Source organism: Otolemur garnettii, unplaced genomic scaffold (genome assembly GCF_000181295.1).
Source record: "Otolemur garnettii isolate 467f Iridium unplaced genomic scaffold, OtoGar3 scaffold00031, whole genome shotgun sequence".
Lineage (NCBI taxonomy): Eukaryota > Metazoa > Chordata > Mammalia > Primates > Galagidae > Otolemur > Otolemur garnettii.
In genome coordinates, this window is record NW_003852426.1 from 6,962,208 (window position 1) to 6,978,825 (window position 16,618).

Genomic DNA, 16,618 nt, shown 5'->3' on the forward strand with positions numbered 1-16,618 from the left:
CTCGGCGGCCGGCCCGCCCGCGCCAGGGGCCCCGAACGGTGGGGCCGGGCCGGCGGCTGAGGTAATGGGGGGCGGCAGCGGGGCCGGACAGAGCGGGGGCGGGGGCAGCGGGGCCTACGGGGACCACGGACTACACGGGGGAGGAACTGAAGAAGCTGGGGGCTTCTTGAGCGGGGCGGGGACCGTGCGAAAGCACTCCCCTGGAGCGGAGGCGGCGGCAGGGAAGGAGAAGGCGGGTGAAGGGGGGAGCTGAAAAGCGAGGACCCCCTCCCGCAGGCGCCATCTTGTCTCCCCCCCGGCTGTGGAAGCCGAGCCGCTAAGCCCCGCCCCCTCCACGCTTTCCAATTGGCCAGAGCAGAGGAGCGTTCCGCCCCCGGGGTATCGCTTCGCCCTCCTTCTGTTCCTGACGGGCAGGTGAGGCGGCCAATGGGCTCTCGCTTCTCTGCCCCGCTCCGTCGCGGCGCTTGCTTTCTCTGTCTGAGGGTCGGACTCCGCGTCAGTCTGTCTCTGGTGCGCTTGCCCTTTTCTCTCTGAGGAGATGTTATTACCCTCCTTTCTTCGCGGGGTCAAGATTCTTCTGGAAGAGGTGCCCCCTTAAAGGGGCAGGAGCATTGGCTGGGGTTCTCCCTTGTCTTATGAGTATCTCGTGTGGGTCGCAGGGGATACACTCTAATTGCAGAAACGCCTCGTTCTTCGGGGACCTGGGGGTGGGGTGGGCGAGTGGGGGCTCGGAGCGCTGGGGGAGTCTCGGAGGTGGGGGTGGGGTTTTGGAGAGATCGTGAAGGTGTACTGTGTGGGAAGGGTTGCGTAGGTTGAGAAACTCCCGCCAAAAATCTCTTTGTAGAAGACTGTAAGCTCTTTGTGGGCGAAACTCGCTTCATTTCCCTCAACAGCAGCCCTTCCTCGCTCGGGTTTCTCTCTGGTGTCTAGACGCTTGAATAGGACAGAAGACGCACATATAATAGATACTTGCTGCTTAGTTGAGGTGCCTGAGTTGCAGGGAAGGTAGCGGGTGGGGAGGAAGACTACAAAGCGGCTTTAATGAGAGCCGCACCGCCTTCAGGTTGATACTGAGGTAGATATCCTCACCTTTCCTATGGCCTCCATACCTTCGGAAGGTGGGTTATAAGGCAGGTCTTTGGGTCCCTGCTGCCCCCAGGGACTAAACTTTGTTAGGAATCTAGCGGCCAAGGGCCTCTGGAGCCCGTGGTAGAAGATAGTGAGTTGCTATGATGGTACTGTTTCCTTTGATTTCAAATGGGGTGTTTGCCTGCCTGGCTGGCACTGTTTCTCACCCAAATTGGTTTCGTTTTGTTGGTTCAGTTACATTTTGGGATTGGAAGGCCTTTTTAAATAAAGATGTTAATAATGCCTTATTAAATAAATAGCAACCTGGGCGGCGCCTGTGGCTCACTGAGTAGGGCGCCGGCCCCCTATGCAAAGGGTGGCGGGTTCAAACCTGGCCCTGGCCAAACTGCAACAAAAAATAGCCGGGCATTGTGGCAGGCACCTGAGGTCCCAGCAACTCAGGAGACTGAGGCAAGAGAATCTTCAAGGCCCAAAAGCTGGAGGTTGCTGTGAGCTGTGATGGCACAGCACTCCACCAAGGGCAAGAAAGTGAGACTCTGTCTCTAAAATGAATAAATAAATAGCAACCCTTAATAGGTAGATTACCCCTATTTTACTGATGGAGTGTGGAGGCACAGAGAGATTGTGACTTTTTCCAGGTCATGTAGGGCCAAGATTGCCCCGGAGTCTCTTTTTGTACCAGACCATTGTATCTCTGTGGTGTTCTTACCTCCCAGTGAGAGGAGTTGAACAGATCAGAAGATTTGGGTTCAGATTGGAGTTTTATCACTTACTAGCTTTTGCTTGAGTGACATCTTTCTATCTCCTCTGTCTCCCAAGGTAGTTGTGAAGTATGTTAAAAGTAAGAGGGCTAGGCAGTACCTGTGACTCAAAGGAGTAGGGCGCTGGCCCCATATGCCGGAGGTGGCGGGTTCAAACCCAGCCCCGGCCAAAAAACTACCAAAAAAAAAAAAAAAAGTAAGAGGGCTTTGCAGTTTGTAAAAATTTGCTAAACTGTCACCATCTTTTCCTCCTTGAAATCTCCCAAGTTCATATCTTTCCAAGTCTGCCCACACAATGAAACACCATATCCCCAAAGGGCTTTCCTGGTGGTGATGACCTCAACTACTATAGCTCCTTATGAGCTTGTTGCAGTTCCCTCCATCCAGAGCATGATGTGGGAAACCTGAAGCTTTCTCTTTGCTATATGAAGGCAAACTAGATGGCAGTAATTTGGGAGAGAAGGACTTTTTTTTTTTGCAGTTTTTGGCCGAGGCTGGGTTTGAACTTACCACCTCCAGCATATGGGGCCAGAGCCCTACTCCTTTGAGCCACAGGCGCCGCCCCAGGGAGAGAAGGAGTTTTAAAGTAACAATGCATGGAGAAGTTTACCTTAGCTACTGTCCAGATCACTTCTTGAGTACAAGGAGGGTCCCAGATAGGTCACTTAAATGTCAGAGTTCTCTGGGAGCCAAAGCTTCCAGGGTTTCTGCTTGGAAATATATTAGCCAGTATATTTTGGATGCTGTCTTTTGCAAAGAATACCCTGTGTTTGCAGAAAATACCCTTCATACTATAGTTTGAAATCCTTAGACTACATGTGATACGCATTCTGGATGCTTTCTCTTCACCCATGGGTCAAGGAATAGGGTTTCTGATCATAAGGTGGGTTGGGAGAGGGCTCTAGACCTATGAAGTTTTGATCTTCTGTTGGCCCTGTATTCTTGTACAGAAGTTGAAGATGGATGCTATGCTTTTTTTTTTTTTTTTTTTGAGACAGACTCTTACTCTGTTGCGGGCTAGAGTGTTTTACCCTCAACCTTGCTTACGTGGATGCTATTCTTGGTTGTTTTTTTTTTCCTAAAGCCTTAATTACCTTCTCCTTTTCCACAGTTAGTGGTCCTACAGCCTATGTACATCACTAAAACATTAGCTTTTTCCCCATGTCATGTTGTAATGTGTTTACTTTTCTATCCTTTCAGACAGGTCTTTGAAGGCAGGGATCATGAGTGTTTGATTTCTCCTTTCATTCAACTAATAATTGAGCGCTTACTTGGGAGCTAGACACTGCTCCAACCACTGGCGATAAAACAGTGAACAAGACAGACAACCCCCCCGCCATGTAGTTTACATCGTATTGGAAAGACATAAACCATAAGCATAATAAGTTATATAGCATTACATAGTATGGTAGAAGATGGTGAGTGTTAAAGGGAAAAATAAATCAAGATGAAAGGTAGCTTGCTGGCTCAGTGCCTGTAGTTCAAGTGCTAAGGCGCCAGCCACATACATCTAACTAAGGTGGCGGGTTCGAATCCAGCCCTGGCCCGCCAAAAAAAACAACAATGACAGCTACAACCAAAAAATAGCTGGGCGTCGTGGTGGGCACTGTGGTCCCAGCTACTTGGGAGGCTGAGGCAGGAGACTCACTTGAGCCCAGGAGTTGGAGGTTGCTGTGAGCTGTGATGCCACAGCACTTTACCCAGGGGGATAGCTTGAGGCTCTGTCTCAAAAAAAAAGAAAGGTAGATTGCTGGTGGAAGAGAAGGATTTGCAATTTTAGATTTGAGTAGTCAAAGAAGACTCACTGGGAAGTAACATTCACTTGAAGAAGTGAAATACCTGAAGGAGGTGAAGGAGCAAGCCATTCAGAGGGACCTGTAGGTCCTCCTGGTGGCCATTTGATCTAATGAATGTGTGAGTAGGGATATGAGTGTATGAACATCCAGCTCACGTTCTCTTGGGCTTCTTTCTTTAGGCCTGTGCCATTGGTTCTCAGGTGCCATGAGGAAACCTCGTCGGAAGTTGCGGCAAAATGCCGAAGGCCGGCGTTCCCCATCTCCCTACAGTCTCAAGTGCTCACCAACCCGGGAAACCCTGACATATGCCCAGGCCCAGCGGATTGTTGAGGTGGACATTGATGGACGCCTGCATCGTATCAGCATATATGACCCACTCAAGATCATTACTGAGGATGAACTGACTGCCCAGGATATCACTGAATGCAATAGTAACAAGGAAAACAGTGAGCAGCCTCAGTTCCCTGGCAAGTGTAAGAAACCCTCATCCAAGGGCAAAAAGAAGGAGTCCTGCTCCAAGCATGCATCTAGCACCTCCTTTCACCTCCCACAGCCCAGCTTCCGCGTGGTAGACTCAGGCAGCCAGCCTGAAGCACCCCCACTGCCTGCTGCCTACTATCGCTACATCGAGAAGCCACCTGAAGACCTGGATGCAGAGGTAGAATATGACATGGATGAGGAGGATCTTGCCTGGCTGGATATGGTGAATGAGAAGCGACGACTGGATGGGCACAGTTTGGTGTCAGCAGATACTTTTGAGCTGCTGGTAGACCGGCTTGAGAAGGAGTCCTACTTGGAGAGTCGCAGTAGTGTGGCTCAGCAGTCACTCATTGATGAAGATGCTTTCTGCTGTGTGTGCCTAGATGATGAATGCCACAACAGCAATGTCATTCTCTTCTGTGACATCTGCAACCTGGCAGTACACCAGGAGTGCTATGGTGTTCCCTACATCCCCGAAGGCCAGTGGCTATGCCGCTGCTGCCTGCAGTCTCCCTCCCGGCCTGTGGACTGTGCCCTCTGCCCCAATAAGGGTGGCGCTTTCAAACAGACCAGTGATGGGCACTGGGCCCATGTGGTGTGTGCCATCTGGATCCCTGAAGTCTGTTTTGCTAACACTGTGTTTCTGGAACCTATCGAGGGTATCGACAACATTCCACCTGCCCGCTGGAAACTAACATGCTATATCTGCAAGCAGAAGGGTCTGGGTGCAGCCATCCAATGCCATAAGGTGAATTGCTACACAGCCTTCCATGTGACATGTGCCCAGCGGGCTGGGCTCTTCATGAAGATCGAGCCCATGCGTGAAACCAGCCTCAATGGCACCATCTTTACAGTGCGCAAGACTGCGTACTGTGAGGCCCACTCACCTCCAGGTGCCGCCACTGCTAGGAGGAAGGGCGATTCCCCCAGAAGCTTCAGTGAGACTGGAGATGAGGAAGGGCTAAAGGAGGGTGGTGGGGAGGAGGAAGAAGAGGAAGAAATGGAGGAGGAAGAGCAGGAAGTCCAAGGTGGGGTGGGCGGCCCCCTCAAGGGAGTGCCCAAGAAGAGCAAGATGAGTTTGAAGCAAAAGATTAAGAAGGAGCCAGAGGAAGCAGGCCGAGACACACCCTCCACCATCCCTCTGGTTACTGTCCCACAGATACCTTCTTACAGGTGAGCCTGCCCAGAAGGGCTCCTGAGGGACTCATGGTTCTACTTGGGCTGGTTTTGGCAGTGGGTCAGGCCTTCCTGAAACACATTTGCTAGACATCTGTTCTCTTCTGTGCCTCCACATTTAAACTTCTTTGGACTCTGTGCTCACCTGGCCTGGTTTGTAGTTTTGAATGTACCCTCAGAGTAATGTATTTCCTTTGGTTAAAAGTGAAATAAGACATTTAAGTTGTTTAGAAACTCAGGTGATCAGGATATCTAAATTTTTCCGTAGGGCCACTAAATGGCATTTTGGGCAGGATAATTCTTCATTGTTAGAACTGTTGAATGATTTCTAGATGTTTAGTATCCTTGGTCTTTGTATGTATCAGTTGCTTCCCCTTCCCCATTGCCTGGTTTTTGTGACAACCTCAAACACTCCCCATGCATGCTTTCAAAAACCCCTGGAGGGTGGGGTAGAATTACTCCCTAAGAAGAACTGTTTCAAGTGGTTAGTGTATGTATCTATTATCAAGCAAGGTCTGTCCTGGTATGGTGGGGACTTTGTATGAGAAGTGGTGGTGTGGGGAGAACATACTGTTTCTTCTCTTGAGAAGCATTAGATTTAAGGGAAAGAGAATTACTTAGGTCAACTATGTAACTAAGTCACCTGCACCCCCCCTCCCAAAGTATGTAGAGAGACCATTGTACCTGTTTTAAACTATCAAAGAGATAGCCGGACCTGTTGGAGGGATGGGAACTTGGCAGAGAAGAAGAAACAGGGAACATTTTCCAGCAGAGGCTTATCTCAAGGGTGATGTTCATTAAAAAGTATACAGTGTTAGAGCAAGAAGGAATCTTGGAGATTGTTCATCTAATATAGTCCTTGCACCTTCTCCCACACCCCCAGATGAAGAAATCGCAGGCACAGGAGGTAAAGTTGTTTACTCCTTTTTTCATTTAATGAGATATTTATTTATTGAGCACTTGCTACATGCCATGTCCTGTTCTAAGAGATGGGACCAGGTGGAAAGTGACAGACCCTCAACCACAGCTGGGGCTCATGATGCCTCTAGGTTGTGTTGCTACTGCCCGTCTGTCTTGATGAGGCGGGTAGGGAAAAAGGAGTGCTGGAGAATAGTGGGGATGAGTTGCATGAAAGGAGTAGGCACCCAGACTTGCCAGGCTGGGAAGAAGTCCTAGGGGTGAGATCGGGGGTGGGGGGGTGGGGGGGGGGAGGCCCTTGTTGCCAGCCATGGCCCAAGTTAGAATTTCAGCCACTCTGAATATGTCTTCTATCACAGAGTTGTAGGCTACCCTCTTTCCTAAGGTGAGGGTAGTCTCCAGTTGTAGAATGGTTATGCCCTGGGATGTGTTCTTCTAGATGCCTCTAGTAGGGGCGAGCATAGCACCCTAGCTAAGAACTGGACAGACCTACACTTGTGTGACCTTTGGCAAATTGTTTAATTATTCTAATAGTTTATTTATTGGAAAATGAACCCACCCCATAGAATTGTGAGAAATAAATGAGATAATATAAGTAAAGCACTTAGCACAGTGTCTGGTAAATAGTAAGTGCTCAATAAATGGTGGCTGCTGCTGCTGTTGCTATTTTATTATTATTTTCCTTACCTGCACAAATGCTGTTGGGACCCTCCATAGCCAAGAAGTTGTGGAGGGAGGGTGCTGCCTACATCTGGGCAGGTGTGCTTGGCATGGACATTGGTGGGGTTCTGTCCTTTGGGGAAAGGCTTGGGTCTTGATTTTATAAGTGTGGCTTTAAAGCAGGAATGTCTGACTGTGGAGAGGAGCAAGACCTAGGTGAGCAGTGTCCTCCCCAGTATGCCTACCCTTCTTAGGTTTCACCTTTGTTTAGCCATGCTTATCTTTCTTTCAGTAGAGTAGGATGAAGAGAAAAAGCAGAGGAAATACCCCAGGAGCACTGAGGCCCTGTGGATAACCAATGTGGGGACACACCACAGAATAGCAGAGAATTCAATTCCCACCCACATCTACCATCTTATTGGCTGCATTAGTTACTTTGACAATGTATTTAGCCTTTGCTGCTAAGCTGTCTTTCCATCTTTTGTAACATGGGAATGAAGTTACCCACCTATGATATGGGCATTAGTTCCTTTGCTACCCCTCCCCACCCTTAGGAGGGTTAAGATTCTCCTTTGGAGTAGTGTAGCCAGCTAGGTTTTCAGATTCTCCATTCACTTCTTTAGAGCCTTTTTTTTTTTTTTTTTTTAGTTTGGTTCAAAACTAGACATTTTTTGGCTGCTGAGATTTTTGAAAGGAAAACCAGAGGTTAGACAACTGCATTTGGGCTCAGAAAGCAGTAATTTGATACACTCCTACTGGCTTTCTTTCCAGCTTGGTTGTGGACTGCCCCCTGATCTGGTGGGAGACCTACAACTTCAGGAGGCTAAGGCCAATAGTGGCCATATTCCTCATAGCTTGCTCAAGTTCCTGTTCCCTTTTGCTGCTTTTATTGAGAGGAAGGTGGGGGTGTTGAGGCACAGCCTTATGTCTTAGTCCATATCTGAAACAAAGAAGTCCAGGACTATAGGAAACAGGGTTCCTAGGAGAAGGTTCTTTTTTGGAAGATCAAGACTGCAAGGCAAGAGGTAGAAAAGCAAATGAAATACCTTATGCTGAATCTGAGCTGCTTAACTCTGCTGATCTTTTCAAGACTTTTTCTGAAGTGAGGCGTTTGATTGAACCTTCCTCTGTAAGGTTCAGGAATTAACCAGAGGCTGGATAGGATGCATGGGCTGTAATCTGGGCTGCCCACTGACCCTGTCTTTCACTTCCCTGTGCCTTTACTCAAGGTTGAACAAGATCTGTAGTGGTCTCTCCTTTCAGAGGAAAAACCAGTTCATGCAGCGGCTTCACAACTATTGGCTGTTGAAGCGGCAGTCACGGAATGGTGTCCCCCTAATCCGGCGGCTGCATTCCCATCTGCAGTCCCAAAGAAACGCTGAGCAGGTAGGTGCAGTGGTGATTTGAAACTGGTAGAGGGAGGTGAGAGTGAAGAAGGAACAGTGGTTAGGGCGGGGCTGGTATCTTTCCCTAAGCTCTCCATGAAGCCTTTGCCTAAAGGGGACCACCCCTGTAAGTGGTCTATCCCAGGAACAACTTCCAGTACTGCAGAGATCTTCAGACCAGATAGCAGCCCCTCCTTGTTGGGAGAGGCTTGACTTTAGAGCAATTTCTAGGGTAGAGTGGAGAGCAAACTGGACTTTCCATAGAGGTATAAATGTGGGGAAAACCTTCTAGATGTGGCAGAAGGTGAGAAGAGGTGGGTTGAATGAAACCCAGGGTAGCCATATTGTGTGAGTTAGGAAAAGGTGCCCTTTCCTTAAGAGACTATACTGCCATCTACCAAAAAATGTTTCATAGTAAATATATAGATTTATAATCTAAGTTGTAGCACACAGCCTGTCCAATTGTGGTGGCTGTTTGCTGTTAACAACCGGAGTTACTGCATGTTTAATGTTTCTGCCCATTATTTCTCTTATGTTCTAAACATCTCTCTTTCCCACTTTACCTGCTCCACTACTTCTGCCTTTCAGTATTCCTATGCTGTAGCTCTAGAGAGGAAGCAATGCTTTGTGTGGCTAGTACCTTCCACATTCTATCTAATCTCATATTTGCCTTTTGTGATGAAACTCCTGAAGTATAAGCCTATATCCAGCTTCCCTTCAACTTTTTGGTCCACCTGCTTGTAGCAAATTTTTCCTTATTTTCTTACCTGTTTGACCATTAAACCTATTTGATATCACAGATCACCTTGCCTAAGAGCTCTCTACACCATTTCCCATCTCTTGCAACCCTCTGACTATAACCTGTGCTGATCCTGCTTCTTGCTCTTTAATGGTAACATTTCCAGTGGCTCTTTCACATGCTTGTTTGCTTGGAGAACATGTCCACTCTCATAATTGAAAATAACTGTGTGGCAGCAGTCCAGATTTTTCTTGTCCTCATCCCTTTATTTCTGTCATCAGTCCCTCTGGGATGCTTCCTTGTGAGTATTGTAATTCAAAGTTGGAAGCTGAATTATTTTCCTTTTCTTTTATTTTCTTTCTTTTTTTTTTTTTTGAGATAGAATGTTGCCCTGGTTAGAGTACTGTGGCATCACAGCTCACAGCAACCTCAAACTATTGGGCTTAAGCAATTCTCTTGCCTCAACTTCCCATGTAGCTGGGACTACAGGTGCCTGCCACAATGCCTGGCTATTTTTTGTTGCAGTTGTCATTGTTGTTTAGCTGGCCGAGGCTGGGTTTGAACCACCAGCCTAGGTGCATGTGGCTGGCGCCGTAACCACTATGCTATAGGTACTGAACCTATTTTCCTTTTCTTCTATTTAAACTTATTTCCATTATTGTTATGGAACCCTCCTCCCTTCTGACCTCGTGGGAAGAGTTCCCCTTGTTGGAGTTACCTTTGACTCTTTCCCATAACTAGCCACAGTTAACCATCCTTTAAGCTGTTCAGGGAGATTTATCAATATGCAGCCCTTATCTTCATTCTATAGCTATCCTGCTCACCCATGCCCCTTTAATCTCAGTAATGGCTTCCTACATGGTCTCCAGTCTCCAGTTTGTAAACCTTTCTTTGCCCTACAGCTGATACTGTCTCACTCGCATACCATTTTGCATTATGTTATTTCCCTTTACAGAATATATGTAGTCACTTCTCCAGGCAGGCCAAGTCCAGCCTCTTTTGAGGCTTCATGTCAAGCCAGATTCTGGATCTTCCTTGGCTTTTGTGGCTCTACTCTGGCTGCCTCATTTTGCTCACCAAACAAGGAATCACTGATTCCACATTTCTGTCCCTCTGATCCAGTTCTAGAAGAGGCCTTCCTTCCTGCTTTGCCCATCCATGTCCATAACTATATGTGAAACACTAATCAGATTGCTTGTTGCATGAAGCCTTCCCTAACCTAACTCCCACCTACTCAAATCCTCTATTTTGTAACCATTTTATATTCAGTTTATATTATTAGTTTTTGTTGTCTTTATGTTAATATGCTCTGTGCTTTAAACTTTGGGTCTCTTCGTTACCCAAATTACAACTGTAATCTCTTCTAGGGGAGGAATCACATTTTTGTTGCTGTTTTACCAAAGTATGTTCATGCTTATAGTAAGAATTTCACTTTGATTTTTTTTGAAACAGAGCCTCAAGCTGTTGCCCTGGGTAGAGTGCCGTGGCATCACAGCTCACAGCAACTTCCAACTTCTGCACTTAAGTGATGCTCTTGCCTTAGCCTCCCAAGTAGCTGGGACTACAGGCGCCCGCCACAATGCATGGCTGTTTTTTGGTTGTAGTTGTTGTTGTTTGGCAGGCCCAGGCTGGATTCAAACCCGCCAGCTCTGGTGTATGTGGCTGGCTCCTTAGCCACTTGAGCTACAAGCGCTGAGCCTGGATCATTTTTCTCATTTTAGTAGAGACAGGATCTCACTTTGCTCAGGCTGGTCTTGAACTCCTGAGCTTAAGCAGTCTGCCCATCTCAATCTTCCAGAGTACTAGAATTACAGTAGTAATTCTGTGCCTGCCAAAACATTGTTATAAGGCCCAGGAGGGCTTTGAGTTAGGCACTGGGTAAAGAAGGGTAAAAGGGCTCTTGAGACTGAGTCAAGAAAGGGGACAGAACTCCTACCTTTGAAGCTTCATGATGCCTAAGTAGGGAGACGACTTTGGGCAGGAAGGAGGCTTCCAGCTCCTCCTTCTCTTTTCTCCTATAGCGAGAACAGGATGAGAAGACAAGTGCAGTAAAGGAAGAGCTGAAATATTGGCAGAAGCTCCGGCATGATTTAGAGCGGGCACGACTGCTGATTGAGCTGATTCGGAAGAGAGAGAAGCTCAAACGGGAGCAGGTAAGGAGGAGCTCCAAGCCCCGGGGCACTAGTTCAAGATCTTTTTCTCCAACCGTTAGTCTGGCATTAGGAAACCTGGGAGCCACTACTTGATGCCAGGTTTCTTTCTTCTCTTCCCTATTCCTGCCCTGTGCTGTGGGCTTCAAGATCTGCCTACTTTGTACTGATGTGGTACTACTGATGTTTCTGTGCTTTGGGGTTCAGTTCCTGGTGGCCTCAAGCATAAGTTTCATATGTGCCTGGACCCATCACTGAAGTCACTGAGTCAGGAAGTCTCAGGAGAACCTGGCCTTGAGGATTTTAAAAAGCTTTTCAGGCCATTCTAATGGACATTAGCAGTTGAGAGCCTCTGGTCTGGGAGCTTCTGAGGGTCCTCAATTGGCCCTTAAACACTTGTGGTCTTGAAGTCTTTAAATTTTCTTCCTCTACTCAAGAAGATTCTAAGTTCCTTAGCATGGGTGGATGGTATAGCATAATGGTTAAAGAACATGAGCTATAGTAACATGCTGCCTGGGCTTAAATCCTCATTCTGATATTTACTATCTGTGTGACATTAAGCCAGTTGCTTAATCTCTTTAATAACTCAGTTTCCTAACCTGTAATATGGAGGTAATAATAGAGCCTATATCATAAGGTTGTTGTGAGGATTAGATGACTTAGTATATGTAAAGAACTTAGACTAGTGCTTGGCACATAGTGTCACCTGTTAGCTGCTATCATTATTATTGTCACTGATACTCTTTTGCTCCCCTGAAGTGTCTATTGTAGTTCTCTGCATGTGGCAGAGAGCAAGTACTAATTGAATGGATGACAAACCAAAAGTATTCTTTCTGGTCTAGCAGTAGCATGCAGTGTTACTCATATGCTTCAGAGGCCTGAGTTAAAAATGTTCCTTTTTCTTTCTTCAGACTCTATGTCACTGTTCTACCCTAGCACAGGCCCTTCTCCAGCAGGCCGTAGCCTGAGTTTCCGCCTTGAAGCCAAGGGAGCTTTTGCTATATTTGGCATAAGTAGTCATGGAAGGCATCATAGTACTTTTTCCACAAGTTCAAACTGTGCCATCCCAGGCTTGGTCTCATAGCTGATCTTCTCTTGCCTCCTCTGGTTCAAAAAAATGAGAAAGAGGAAGAGGCCCTACCCCTAGGGAAGCAGGCAGGCCTGGTTAGATATAGCCAAGAGGCAGGAACTTTCCATCGTCTTAATTTGTGGCTTCCCAACCTTTTCACATTAGAGCACTTGTAGAAAATAATGTTTGCACAGCATACTACTGTAAGTATATGAAGCTGCTTGTCACTTGGGGGTGAGCTTAGAGGCTTTGTTTACCCCAAGCTAATCCAGATGCTCCTAAGGGCTGATGGGATTAGTATCTCAGCATACTAAGTGGGAAGTTTCTGTCAAAGACCCATTTTATATCTTCGCTGTGCTCCTTAGACCAAGTGAGACCTGGGTTCATACTCTGTCTCTTCTTTTCTAGCCAGATGACCTTAGACTAGTGACTCTTTCATTATACTCTCTTTAAACCTCAGATTCTATATTTGTAAAATGGAGATAATAATTTCTCCTTAAGGGTTATTGTGATGATTAATTGAGGTAATACAAGTTGAGAGCCCCTACAAAGAGGCACTGAAGTAGCGTTGCATAAGGTCAAGAGCACTCACTGTAGATTCGGACTTCTGGGACTAGATCCCAGTTCTGTCCTTCATTAGCTATGTGACCATAGGCTAGTCACTTAGTCTTTCTGTGCCTTGTTTTCCTCTTTGTAAAATACCTTGTGTATATCTACCACTTTACACTCATCTTTATTACATAAAATGCTTAGAACATTACCTGGCACTTAGTAAGGACTATGAGTGTTAATTATTATAATTATAGTAATAATAATTATTATTACCAGTAAGTTTTGGTATCATGGTTGATACATAGGAAACATTCATAAAATGGTGGCTGTTGTTATCATTATTCCTAGGCTGAGGGCTGGGTGATAGCTCCTGATATATTGGTCAGCTTAATATTCTATGAGAATTTATTGTACATGATTGGTGAAAGTCAGGTTACCAAGAAAAAGTTTCAATGCCTCTTCGTAGGAGCTATCCTGATCTCTCCCCCCCTCCCCGACAGGTCAAGGTCCAGCAGGCTGCCATGGAGCTAGAGCTGATGCCATTCAATGTTCTGCTAAGGACAACACTGGACTTGTTGCAGGAGAAGGATCCTGCACACATCTTCTCTGAACCAGTCAACCTAAGTGAGGCAAGTTTCCCTGGCTTCCCAAACAGTAATACTTCCTGAACTGGAACAGAAACTGAGTAGGGTAGTAGGGGGTTGGACCACTAGGTGTGCAAAACTGGAGGTGGGAGGTGGGTTTGGCAAGGTTGATAGCCTTGTCTGTGATGAGGAGTCGGCAGGCCAGGGTGGACCAGGCCCTGGGGCTCTGAGTGAGCCCAGCATAGCCCAGTCAGAAAATGGGGAGGCCAGGAGTGCCGGTGCAGGGAGCGCCTGCTTGGCTAGTAAATGGTTGTTGTAATTGTGCAGGCTTTATATGTTTAGGTTCCAGATTACCTGGAATTCATATCCAAGCCAATGGACTTTTCTACCATGAGGCGGAAGCTGGAGTCCCACCTGTATCGCACCTTGGAGGAGTTTGAGGAGGACTTTAACCTTATAGTTACCAACTGCATGAAGTATAATGCTAAAGACACAATTTTCCACCGAGCAGCTGTCCGCCTGCGGGACCTGGGAGGGGCCATCCTACGGCATGCGCGGCGGCAGGCAGAGAACATCGGCTATGACCCCGACAGGGGTACCCACCTTCCTGAGTCACCCAAGTTGGAGGACTTTTACCGCTTCTCCTGGGAAGACGGTGAGAAGCTTGGATGGGTGGGGTGGAAAGGGGCCAGGAGGTGGCACACGAACAGAGCACACAGTGCCAGGGATCAGGGTGGGCTTTGGGGTTATAGGATAGATTTCCTGGAGCCAAGCTGGGGGGTTAGCACAGATTCTAGCCATACCTCCTTGTGGCTAGAGTAGTTCTAAGGGTTAAAGTGTAATGCACTAAACACTGCTTGAGTGGTAGAAAAGAGAAGAATCAAGTGTTAGGTATTTGAAAAAGTAAAGCTTTATCTGGGGTCTTTCTCTCCTAGATCCCTTAGGTGTGGTATTGAAGCATAGGGCAGGGGGAGTGCAGTATTAGTATATTTCTGGCTGATTCAGAAGAGCGCAGGTGGAGAACCAGAAAAATGGAATTGCCTCTGAGACCTGTACTCTGTCTATCCCTGTTCTCTGCTTCTCAATGGCAGCAGCCAAATAGTTACTCAGGCCAGGGGATTGCCAAAGTGCCTCGTGCTTGCTCCACGGAGTCCATAATCATGACTGTGAACTGCTTCCTGCAGATGTTTCCCAGATTCTGACCTTTGTCCCTGTGGCTGCCTTCCCGGCAGCAGTGTTGCAGGGCCAAGGCTCCACAGTGATGCTGTTGGAAGCCACTGGCCAAGGCATTCAGGAGAGTATTTTGCATCCGAAGGATTTGGCCCCTTCCCCTTGCCCTGGGCTGGGCAGATCCTTCAGCCCCTTCTGTCCTCCCTTCTCCCTGGCAGTGGACAACATCCTCATCCCAGAGAACCGGGCCCATTTGTCCCCCGAGGTACAGCTGAAGGAGCTGCTGGAGAAACTGGACCTGGTGAGCGCCATGCGGTCTAGTGGGGCCCGCACTCGCCGTGTCCGCCTGCTACGCCGGGAGATCAATACCCTTCGGCAGAAGTTGGCTCAGCCACCACCCCTACAGCCACCATCACTGAACAAGACAATGTCCAATGGGGACCTGCCAGCAGGGCCCCGGGGGGATGCAGTGGTGCTGGAGCAAGCCTTGCAGGAGGAACCAGAAGATGATGTGGACAGAGGTGAGAGATAGTCATGGACAACCAAGGGTTGGGTGGTGGAGACGAGGGCTAAGCTGCAATCTCATTGTAGGAGTATCTTTCCCTGAGTTTAGATCTGACCCTTATGGGCAAGCAAAAGCCCTTAGAAGGGTCACAGTTCCCTATATAGTCAGGAAGTGTATTCAACATACTTAACAATCAGTAGAGACCAAAATGTATCCGTTAGGAAAGATGTTGGTTTTTGTATTGGAATGGCTCCTGGGGGGCCCTGATACGGGCTGGATTGTGGGGAGGTTAGGAAAGTTTTAGGTGCTGGAGCCCAGCAGCTGTATGTACACTAGCCAGTTAAGAAGTATGTTAGCATCTTGCTAATATACTAGTATCAGCTAATTGTACATACCAGTTAAATATCAGCCTACTTTAGGTTTGGCGCCCATAGTACAGTGGTTATGGCATCAGCCACATGGACCAAGGCTGGCGGGCTCAAGCCCAGCCCAGGCCAGCTAAACAACAATGAGATCTGCAACAAAAAAGTAGCTGGGTAGCCGGGTGATGTGGCGGGTGCCTGTAGTCCCAGCTACCTGGGAGGCTAAGGCAAGAAAATGGCTTGAGCCCAAGAGTTGGAGGTTGCCATAAAGTGTGACGCCAGGGCACTCTACCGAGGGTGACATAGTAAAATGCTGTCTCAAAAAAAAAAAAAATCAACCTACTTTATACTATCATGTAGAGAGGTCTTAGAACAGGTTAAGTCATAGTCTAAGGGGATAGCAGCAAGGAAAAGAGTCTGGACTCTTGAACTACTTTATGGTTTTGATCCCAGTTGGCTGAGTGTATAGGCCTATTCTAGCAGAGAAGTCAGATTATAAAAGAAGCTGGGGAAGTGATTTTCCAAAACCCAGCAGCCTTATGAGCTGAGCTGCTTTCTCATTCTTCCTTTTCATTGGGGACAGAAGTGCCTTCTTCATACCTGACCTTGGATCTGAGCCTACAGCGTAGAAAGGGCCTGTCACTCACACAGTCTAAAAGGTTGGGAGTTATCTTCAGTGGGTAGGGGCCCAAATTGCAGGGAATGACCCATTTTATTTTAGGCTGGCAGAGAGTGGAGACATGGCCGAGACATCACATTGACATTAGAGGGCTCAGTGTCCATTGTGACTCTTCCTGACTACCCATGTGGCAGTCAGAAGCCACTTGTATCCCTACTTCTGGGCTCTGGCAGTACAGTTGTGCCCAGTGGACCACCTGCAACAGCATCACCTAGAGGATTTTTAAAAAAAAATTTCCCGCTTCACTTCCTGTAGAGTCAACTAGGGAGTTTTGGGCTTTGGCTTAGAAGTCACAATTTTTAAGTTTAAAGGGGATAGGTGAGCAGACATATTTGGGAACCACTGATTTAATTTACTTGGTCTCAGTTTTTTTCGTCTGTAAACTTATTCTTTTTGCCTGCTGTACTTGGCTGTCACTTGGGTGATGTGAAACAAAATCAATTGACGGGTGAGAAAATACTTGAGTCCAGTGGGAATTGTACTCCAGTTTCCCAAACTGAGACTTAACCTAATTGTTGATTGGCTTTCTTAGGCTTTTTTTTT

General features: G+C 47.3%; 1 protein-coding gene across 2 annotated transcripts in view; it reads left to right on the forward strand.

Annotated features, from left to right (window-relative positions):
- The window catches only part of BRPF3 (bromodomain and PHD finger containing 3), a 40,285-nt gene continuing 23,667 nt past the window's right edge, over positions 1-16,618 (forward strand). Inside the window, exons 1-7 of one of the 2 annotated variants that reach the window (XM_023512868.1) lie at positions 1-61; positions 3,826-5,299; positions 8,110-8,266; positions 11,026-11,157; positions 13,276-13,404; positions 13,702-14,014; positions 14,748-15,050. In XM_023512868.1, coding sequence (XP_023368636.1) covers positions 3,852-5,299; positions 8,110-8,266; positions 11,026-11,157; positions 13,276-13,404; positions 13,702-14,014; positions 14,748-15,050 — 2,482 coding nt within the window. In that variant the 5' untranslated portion in view covers positions 1-61; positions 3,826-3,851. Of the gene's footprint in view, positions 62-3,818; positions 5,300-8,109; positions 8,267-11,025; positions 11,158-13,275; positions 13,405-13,701; positions 14,015-14,747; positions 15,051-16,618 lie in introns of those variants that run through there. The other variant, XM_012804870.2, reaches the window with a different exon arrangement.